Source organism: Zootoca vivipara, chromosome 1, assembly GCF_963506605.1.
Source record: "Zootoca vivipara chromosome 1, rZooViv1.1, whole genome shotgun sequence".
Taxonomy (NCBI): domain Eukaryota; kingdom Metazoa; phylum Chordata; class Lepidosauria; order Squamata; family Lacertidae; genus Zootoca; species Zootoca vivipara.
Window position 1 is genome coordinate 81,426,273 of NC_083276.1, and position 10,805 is coordinate 81,437,077.

General features: G+C 43.2%; 1 protein-coding gene across 1 annotated transcript; it reads right to left on the reverse strand.

Moving 5' to 3' along the window:
• Positions 1–341: 341 nt before the first annotated feature.
• CNTF (ciliary neurotrophic factor) lies at positions 342–10,682 on the reverse strand. The gene is made up of 2 exons (XM_035124412.2): positions 7,309–10,682; positions 342–5,781 (listed from the first exon to the last, which is right to left on the reverse strand). The coding sequence occupies exons 1-2, from the start codon at positions 7,420–7,422 to the stop codon at positions 5,293–5,295; spliced, it is 603 nt and encodes a 200-aa protein (XP_034980303.2). The 5' UTR covers positions 7,423–10,682; the 3' UTR covers positions 342–5,292.
• Between the last annotated feature and the right edge of the window lie 123 nt (positions 10,683–10,805).

Genomic DNA, 10,805 nt, shown 5'->3' on the forward strand with positions numbered 1-10,805 from the left:
CTATGACTCACTATGAGGGCAACCAAGCCGATTCAGAAATGTTGATAATTGGGAGCAGGAGTTGTGAACGGAGATAAAATCCTGAGCAATGAGATTCCTTGGAACAAAGCGCGCACAGGAAATACTGGCCCAAATTGGTGCTGTTTTACGATGGGCAAAATTCCACAGGCAGAAGAGGCTAATCTGTGCATTTTCCTATCGCTGCACTCTGCTGGCAGCAACAAGATCCGCTCCACTAATTTCTCGACCCAACACCCACAGAAGATTCATCCCGAAATAGTGGCACAACTTTAAAACGCCAAATAATCACCCCAAATACAAAGAGCAAGAACAGAACAGTATCCTGTTAAAAATAAATCAACTTTATTTAATCAAATTATTTTAACACACTTTGGCGCAATCAATAATTAGGGCTCTCAAACAATTAAACAAATCTTTAACCACATCAGTTTGGGGATTAATCCATTAATTGGTTAAATTGACAAATGGGTAGCATATAGTAAGAAGCATAGTTTGTTTTTAGAGCAGGGTAGGGAGCCTGTGGCTTTCCAAATGTTGCTGAAGTACAACTCCCATTATCCCTGACCATTGGCCATGCTGGCTGGGGTTGATGGGAGATGGAGTCCAAAATCATCTGGAGAGCCACAGGTTTCCCCATCCACCTTTTAGATGATCCATTGATGCATGTGCTTTAGACACCATGTTCTTAGGAGAGGCATTCTCTCCAATGTGGGAGAGATGAGGTGGGAAATGCTTCTCCTAAGACTGCACTTGGCCATCTAAAGTTTTTCTAATTACTTATATTTAAATGTATGCTCTAAAAAAAATCTGTCCGAGTAACTGTGGGACACGTTTAGTTGATCAAAATGGTTTTCAAGCAATTACATTGGTTGTGTGTAACCAATTACCCTCTTAATAATGTTATGTTAATAATAATAATAATAATAATAATTTATTATTTATACCCCGCCCATCTGGCCGGGTTCCCCCAGCCACTCTGGGCGGCTTCCAACAAAACAGAAATTCTAAAATACAGAAATCCATCAAACATTAAAATACAGAAATCCATTAAACATTAAAAGCTTCCCTAAACAGGGCTGCCTTGAGATGCCTTCTAAAGGTCTGGTAATTGTTGTTCTCTTTGACCTCTAGTGGGAGGGCATTCCACAGGGTGGGTGCCACTACCGAGAAGGCCCTCTGCCTGGTTCCCTGTAACTTGGCTTCTCGTAGTGAGGGAACCGCCAGAAGGCCCTTGGAGCTGGACCTCAGTGTCCGGGCAGAACGATGGAGGTGGAGACGCTCCTTCAGGTATACCGGACCGAGGCCGTTTCTTTTTCTAGATGCGAAAAGCCTTCTTGCAACAAGTGAGATCACAACTGGGAAGCAACTGTGATATTTTCACTCTGCTTCCAAGTTAGAAAACTCAAAATTTTATTTCGGGAGGCATTTCTTCTTAACTCACAATATAAAATAAGGAAGCACCTCCGATAATTATAGGTTTCATACATTTCTAAAGGTTTTTTTTATAAAAAAAAAAACTTGCTAGAAGAAACATTTCACATTTTAAAATATAGCATAAATATAAATATTCAAGTTAGAAACAGCACAGTGGATAAAGGTGACCTCTAGTGGGAAATTGAATTGTGCCATTCATATATATTTCACTAATTTCCTCTTTCCATGCAGTCTCTGCCAAATCTGATCCAGAGGCTGGGGGGGAGGACAGCATGGGAACTTGCATTGGGGAATAGGGAAATTAGCAAAAATCCACTCCCCTTGCTAGACCAAGTCACTTTTATGAACAGAAAGTGCCCATCCATTCATACGTAGAATGCTAAGTCTGAATCCTAGTCAATGAAAGAGCACTATTTTCTCTCTATATAAAATAGGCCATAGCCTTCAGAGGAGCTCCTTCAAAATATGGATTATGGAAATGTGAATTGGTCTAATCCAGCCTTCTGCAGCCTGGTGCCCTCCAGATGTTTGTGATGGGACTCCTGTTCTCATCATTCCCTGCTACCGTAGCATCACCAAGCCAATGGTCAGGGATGCTGGCGGCTAAATCTGGCAACATCTGGAGGACATCATATGGGGGAAGGCTAGCCTAACCTCTCCAAGCATTACCTGTGCTTTGACATTCTCTCCCCATGTGTGAATAGCAGCGGAAGCAAAACACCCCACCCAACACACCTTCACAGGAAAGGTAAGGGGTCATTGGCCACCAGTGCTGAATTTTACACAGAATCTGGAGTTAGAAGTTGGGAATTTTACCTTTATTCAGCGGAAGTCATATTTGGGAAAGAAAAAAAAGCCCACCTTTATACAGCAGAAGTAGGTAGGTTTTTTTTTTAAAGTCCAGTATTCAGAGAATAAGCTTCTGTGTGACCTGGCTCCTCTTCTTAACCTTCCCAGCCCAATCCTGAGTATGTTTACACAGAAGTAAATCCTACTGAGTTCAATGGAAATCACTCCCTAAGGAAGAATGCAAAGGACTCTAGTCACGTTCCCCTTCCCACAGACATTCTGTTGCTTTCCCCCTTATTTGTCTCTTTCCTTCTGTCACCAAAGTATTCCAGATTCAACAAAAGACTCCTATCAGTTAAGCAGGTTAAATATATGAGTGGCATCTATGAGTGACAGCCAATGCCAGTTCCACACACAGCAGACTCACTGAAGTTAATAGACACGGCCAACTTAGGTTCATTAATGTAAATGGATCTATTCTGAATAGGACTTACAATCCTGATCTTTTTAGTCAGAGAGCAAAATTTGGATTAATTTGGTGCAGAATCCCAGGACGCTAGTGCAAGCCATGTAACACACAGACGCTCTCCATCACCAAACCTGTTTTAATTTGAGAGATGGATTGAAAAACCCCATCCCTTTACCATCTCCTTTGTGCGGTTAACAAACACTCTGTTCTTCTATAATTGCCCTAGATCATTTGGCAGAAACTCTTCCCCACCAATTAAAAGAGTCTTCGACCCAAACAACAACTCATTCTAGCCACTTTTAGTTTCGTTCTTCTGAATTAGGCACACAGGACCGAACATTTAACATTTCCTGCTGGGATTTTTTGACACTCTGAAGTCTCCTTGCCCCTGCTTTCTCTCTCTCTCACACACACACATTCAGAGAAGTCACCCTATGGGTTAATTCATTCATGCTAGTTGCTCCAAGAACATAGAACCAATGCAGATTAAAAAGTAAACCCCCCTCTCCTTTAGCTCATTTTAAATAACAGTTGGCATAGATTAAAGGCTCCACATGAATGATTAGCCAATCTGTACACATTTATATATTAAATCCATTTTTTAAAAAAGATTTTGCACCTTCCCCAGAGAAAAAACAGCAGTCCATTTAAGTGACTAGCTCCACAATCCTGTCCATGTTTACTCAGAAATAATTCCTATGTTCAGTAGGATTTGATCCTAAGTATTGCAGCCACATAGCTCATTGCCAAGCTGTGCATTTCCAAATTTACTGAGAAGTAAAGCTTGATGTGTTCAACATCGCTTACTCCTCTCTCTACTAAGGATTGCAGCCTTATGTAATAAACCTAACCGGTTAGGTTAGCAAAAACAAAATGCCAACTGCTTTGGTTTGAAAGCAGCCACTTCCAGAAAATACTAACCTGCTTTTGTATACGTACAGTCTTTCAACGTCATGGTTAAATATAGTTTCAGTGTCAGTGAGCCTAGAACTATTAAATGGGCCCCTTTCCTGCGTAAATGAAGCACTTGTCCCTGTGCAAAGCGTTAGCAAAGCAGGTTTAGTGCAGGAGCTTTCTGGCGCATAAGCAACATTCTCTGTCGACAGCCAGCCTTCCATGGGAAGAAACAGGGTCTCCTGGAGCCTGCTGTGAGACTTTTCAAAGAATGCACGAGGGGCACAGGCAATTTTAGAACCCTATTCAGACACTTCCATAATATCCTCTCATTGAAGTGAATGAATTAGCAATGAATTTGCATTAGTTTGCCTGGCACTTAAAAAAAAAAAGCTTGCAGGAGCTCTTATGCCTCCATCCTGTTCCAGTTCATAAGCAAAATGAAGCATTCCTGGAAAGTGGATTATACAACTTCTTCTGGTAATAGTAAAACTGAGAACTTGAAAAGGGGTGGCTTTAATTTCTTCCATTTGTTGGACATCACATTTTCATCTTTATTTACTCCAAGTAGCGGAGCTTCGTCAGATCTCCAGGCCAACAAATATTCTTTCCCCAGCTGTTAGCCTTTGTGTATCTAGGGCTGGGGGAGGAATCCGCAGGAGCCAGATTCCAAAGCAGACTTAACCTGATCTGATCTGGGTGGATCATGACCTGGGTCTGATTGTGATCTACTTTAGAATCCCCATGGTGAACTGGGACAAACTGGACTTCAAAGGGTCCATACAACCCTACATGTACTGTGCCCCTCCCCTGAATTGAAGAATCATTATTCCAGCGGAGAATTCTGTGAGCTGAAAGGGAGTGCGGAGCTGATTTTGCAAATTCACTTTTTCTACTGTAGTCTCCTGTGCTACCTTATCACACTTTCCTAAAAGGTCCAACCCTCTTGAACAGCCAAATAGATGCCTGTGACAAGTTGTGAGTTCCAAGATCTGAGCAGGGCTTTATCATGTACCATGGCATAGAATCATAGAATTGCAGAGTCGAAAGGAACCATGAGGGTCATCTAGTCCAACCCCCTGCAATGCTTCATTGGATCCAGCTTACACAATCACTGTAGCTGAATTTGCCCAAGTGAAACTCAGCAGGGGTGGATTCACATGACTTGCTGTCAAGTCAAACTCAAGTAAAAGCTTTCTCCCCCTCCCAGTGTATGGAAGTCAAAAAGGATTTTGATGCAAACTTCAAACAAACAGCAACGGCAAATAAGACTGCAGGGTTCAGAACGTGGTGGGAAGGAGAGGCTGAAATCTCTGGTTCATCCTGTAAACCTGCTGGCTGACCTCCCCCAGATTAATTCCCGAGGTTTCTCTAAAGCTACACATACTGCAACCCACCCTGAATCCTTGGACAAAGTGTGTGTAAGTCAGCCGCAACTGGCATGCGGTCACTGAAGTCTCCATTTCAAAGGTTGTGTGAATCCACCCCAAAATCAATGTTGGTATGCAGCTTGAATTTGAGGGTTTCTCAAAAGGAAATAAATACTAACGTCTGGAAAGCACTAGTCACTCCAACTCTCTCATCAGAGGGCTCACTCTGACCATACTGTACCAATCCACTACACCACAGCTGAGAGGGAGGTACGGCCTTTGGAAAGGAAAGAACCTCGACAGAGAAGAGCAGCCTCATTTCTTCTGGGCTTGAGCCAAGCGGTGACTCAAACGTGGGATGGCGCCTGTCTGAACAGACTTGGAGATATGGTGCAGGTCCCGGACAGACCGGACAGTCCAGTGGGCAAGCTCCTGCAGTACTTTCATGCCCCTCATTTTCTTCTCAAAGGAGCTCTTTCCACCAGCATCTCTGATACTTCCCAACTCTTTGGCTGGGACATTGTGCTCCAGCAATGCCATCAGTTCCTCCAGTTGATAAGTGAGACCCGTGACCTGGAGCACAACGGACTGGATAGACTCATGGAAATCTGTGTCATCCGGGCTCAAGCTGGACCTCTGCTCTTCCAGGATTTCATCCAGTAATATCTGAAATGCCCAATAAGCTTTCAGGTTGTCTCCTAGCCGCTCGGCATCTGAAAACTCGCTCCATTGTTCAGTGCCAGCTGTTGGCACGCCGTCAATCGAGTCTAGGTTGAAGTTTTTGTCCAACTCTTGTTTCTCAACCTAGAAGAAAAGAAATCGGAAGGTGAGCAAGTAGATGGGGGAAATAAAAATGTTTCCAGAAATTCTGCCCAGATTTTTCTCGAGGCAATCATTACACCACAACTGTTCATCCTGACATTCCCCTGAACTGGACTTGCGATTTTATTGCTTTATCAAGTTTTTAGCTATTTTAATGCTTATGCTATTTAATTGCTTGCCTTCTTGTATATTTTAAATCAGGACGTTTTAGTGTTATTGTGCACTGTATTTTAACTACGGATTGATTTTATAATTGCAAACCGCTTAAGCAATTTTGGCATGTAATCAGTATATAACTTAATAACTAATTATTACGGTATTCAGTGTGGCAAATGTGGAAAGCCTGTGGAGGTGTGATAAACCACATTCAGATATGGACTCCAAAGGTACTCCAAGAAGAGAAAGTTATACACGTAGCTTCCACTAGATGGCGCTATATTATAGGACCTGAGCGGTTCTTATCCTGTTCTTTCCACCCCTACCCTGCCCCAGGGCAGGTCTATCACAAAATAATTAAATTAAACCCCTGGTTCGAACTCTGTCTTGACTTCTGATAGGGATGGAAAACCTACTTCCTACCATGGCAAGACTGCTCCAAAATATTCCTTCTGGGAGAATTGCTTTGATGGACCACCAAGGTTTGGCAATGGAAATAAGCCCCCCCACCCCTTCCAGGTCAAAACCCGCTTGTTTTCCTTATTTTTCTTTGATCCCCAATATGCGCCTTAAAATGATTGCATGAGTTATCTGGAGCTATTTGTTCTGCCCCTGCACTGTTCCGTAACAAAGTGCCAGCCGAGTTGTGGGTGGATGGTTCTGCCTGTGGGCAGGGAGTGGACTGGGGAAGATATAGAGCCCTTTCTAATTACTTGAGTCTGTGCTGCAGTGATTCATTTCCCCCTTCATTGTTAAATATTGTAAAACTACGAAGACTGCTTTCAAAGGGAGTGGAGTGAGGAGCGGCTGACCGGTGCCTTCACATCAAGATTAGATGCCCTCTGCAGGTCTGGATTTCCCGAAACACCAGGTAGAGATTAGCGATTTAATCGTTTCAACTGGAATAAAATTAAATAACCCGATGCACAGAAGGCTCTGGGTAAGCCCTGATTAGGGAAAAACCACCACTTATCTATAATTATGAATCTCACTAGAAATCCAAATTAAAGGCACCCCAGACTGGGAGCATTAAGATGCCTTATGGTCTAATTTGTGAGAGAAGAAAGAGCACAAAGCCCATTATGCTTTCTCAAGGGAAAGACTCTTCTGGCTCCACTCTCAGCTAGGTAAGCTCCACACCTGATCAGTGCTAAAGCATCGCTTTTTCCTTGCAGTGGAAGGAAAGCTCAACGAAGTTTAAGATTAACAACAGGGTTCTTTTCCCCCCTCTGAAATGAAGCCCTGCTTTCAAAATTCAAAGAAAACAGGTGACCAGAGCTTTTGAGGCTAAGCAAATAATATAAGACATCCGAGCCGCAGAGTGGGAAGAAGAGTTTCAAATCAAAGACTCACGTAGGACTCCAGGAGGCTACTGACATCTGAGCGCATCTTCCGCAGGAGATGAACGGTCTGGCGGCAGAGGTCGCGGTGGTGGGAGATCCCAGGGGGCCGCTCTGATGAAGCCATCACCCGGTTCGGCTGCCCCAGAGGGGACAGCGAGAGCAGAGGCACAGCTCACATGCGGCTGGGTGTCCACAGAAATCCCTTGCTCAGCTCATGCATTCCAGAGGCCAATAGAGAATTCTCCACTTGTTGCATAGCCTGCCCGCTCTCCCGCCCTCTTCCATCCCCCGCGGCCTAGGGAGAAACTGCAAATTCCTGGCAGCAGAGCTTAACTCTCTGACAGCAACACAGACACCCCCCCCCCCCAGCTGAGAACCTCCAACCCACTCAGTACAGTACAAGATGTTGAGACCAGAGAGTTGTCTGTTCCCACACGTCCCGTCCCCCGCTTTTCTGAGGCTTCTTTGCATTATTTCTTAACGCTTTTATTTTGATTTGCCCTTGCTGGCTCAACGACCTACTAATCCCTGTAAATTCGATGCCACAAAGGCCTAACCATCCGTGATAAAAAAGGCACAAAAGGAAGCCAGTTGCCCTACTGACAGCACCTTTAGCCGGATACTTTCTGCGGCAGGAGTCTAATGCCAATGAACCATTCCCAGTTCAGGCATTATTACCTTGTGTGGTTCTCAATTTTTATCTCCAGCAACTGTCTTCCTTCTTGCTTGTTCTACACACCTTGTGAAAAGCCCAAATGGAACCAGCAACACAGCAAAGAGTTGCTTTGCATTTGCTTGATTCCCAACATCAAACATTTCCATTCATCACTATGCATTTGGACTGGGCTTGTAATGTGAATCCTTTCAGCAAGGTCTAGTCCAATTGGTGCTGCAGATAATGTGGTTTTTATTGGATTGTTAAAATGGAAAATTTAATACATTTTTTAAAAAAACAAACATGAAATTGGTGCTGCAGGATTTATACTCCAGCTCCGTTTCTTTGCTCAGAACCATTTTTTTAAAAAAACACCACCACCTGACTGACTCAGCTAGCTAGGTACATATTTGCCTGGATATGCAACACATTTCCCTGTCAGCTCTAACACTTAAAGCCGGAGAAGACATCTACGGTAGCACATTCTAAAGTGTGTGCCTTATCTTTTGAGAACAAGCTATTGATCCACGTTCCTCTCTTGGTTTTTTCTGCATGGTGCTCCCTACTTTATACAAGGACATGTGCAAACTGCTTCAGTAATACACGCTGTTCACATTATCCATGAAAAGCAACTGGGTGTGAGTCAGCATTACACTGGCATGGAAAGCACAGACATGCTGTGCCCCTCTACACATTTACTCCTTCACCGGGCGGGGGGGGGGGGGAATTAAGCATTTCCTATGATCCACTGCAAATTGCCCCCCTTCCATGTTTTGCAGCAGAAAAGCCGCCATCAGGCTAACATTACACAACGCTGTATGGCAGTGATGGTCAAACTTGGCCCTCCAGCTGTTTTTGGACTACAACTCCCATCATCCCTAGCTAACAGGACCAGTGGCCTGGGATGATGGGAATTGTAGTCCCAAAACAGCTGGAGGGCCAAGTTTGACCATCACTGCTGTATGGGAGTATGTCATGTGGGTTCCAAACAGGCAAACATTCAGTGAAGGTTGCATGCCTTTTTGTTTATCTTTAGGCTTTATGATATGACAGTGTCAACTGAATCCTTAGTAGAAACAAGAGCTAGAAGGTACCCCCAGTTCAAACTGCACGGAGGCAGGAAATTCTCTACTTCAGATATGTACAACAAATACGTACCTAAATTGTCTGTAAAAATTAAATCTAACTATCTGTCACACAGCATTTAGACAACATGAGTCTCTGCAAAGTAAGTTTAACCCCTTTCTAAGGTATGGGACAGCCCCCCCCCCCAACGATCGGGGATTCATAGACACTTGGAACTTCATCCACAAATCCACCGAGAATGACCTCCATTCTCATTACTGCCTCCACTTTCAGTTCCAATTGACAACAGCCAAAATTTCTATGTGGTTCTAATGGTATTTCTCATTTCATGGTTTTAGGAAGTTTGAATATTTTTCTTTTTTTAAAAAAAGATCTGTTTAGCAGCTTGGCATAATGCCTCCCTTCTGCCCTTTATATACAAACACACTATCTCAGATGGGATACAATTGGTACAATGTATTTTATCTGTTTGTTGTTAATACTAGTGATATGCAAAGAGTAGCAACTCCAAAGTGAAGAAGTCACCAATCAGTATTATGCTGCCTAAGGAACTTGGCTTGAAATGTTACAGCCCTCTTGTTTGACATTTACTTCTAGCCCACTCCTCTCCTGTGCAACTTTCCTAAAGACACTATATATCCTAATCTGGTTATATCTACCCCAAACAACAGGGCTTGCTTCTATTCAGTGACCTAACCTGCTTAGTACTTGCCTGATAATGCAAGTGAGGCCAATAACTTATTTCCTTCATCAGTCTGTTGTATCCCACACAACTTCTTCCAGAAAATCTTGAAATGGGTGCCAATTAATTCATTTTTCTGTTTTGTATTAAGGGTGACCTACCCACAGACTTATACTTTATTGTGGAAGTAAACAGTAGGTCTCCCAGACAGAATCCAGTTACACTTTAAATGAACCGTAGCTATTCTTCCAGTATCTTTTCAGTGTAAATAATGTAAGGTGATATCTAATGAAGTAGTGCCATTAGCACGAAGACTTCTGGCTGTGTAACAGAAATTACCCCTCCCTCCTTGCCCCCCTATGTGATCTCCAGTACGGTAGTTCTCCCAAGTAGATTTGGGGAGGTCACATGAAGAGGGAAAGTTTCATTGCACAACCATAGATCCTTGCGCTAACTGAATTACTTCATTGGATTCTGCCCATAATCTCTCAGGAATGTGAATGAATCAACCATTTAGGTAGAACCCAACCACATAGATTGGCGTGCGTCCCATCAGTTGGAAACAATCTGGCACCAGGTGGTGTAATTCATATCAGAATTGTTTCATTCAGAGACATTTCAGTGGCATGGGATTGCTCCTGCACTGATGCAGGTGCATGGAAAGCAGCCTCCTTTGTCTTCTCCATATAGACAGCATGCAATGAGACACAAAATATTTTATTTTTCCCCTTTATGTATTTATTTTGGTTATGGCTTACCCAGCTTAAACACAAGAGATGAAAAACAGTATCCCTTTTTATTGTTTTATTTATTTTTGTTTACATAACCCTTAATCAACATGGATTTATCACTGCCCTCCCCTGACACCCTGCCCCAAATCTCCATCACTTGGTGGAAATTTTTATATGCAACAAGGCTTTTAAACAATCAAAGACTTGCCAATTCAACCATCCCTTCCCTTAACACTAAAAATAGGGGTGTGCCACAATGCAACACAGCTCTGTTGCCACCCAGTGGCTACTACTTCAGGTAGTTCTGCTAAGTATCGCAAATTCTGCTCCCTCTCTGGTAGGAATTTACAATG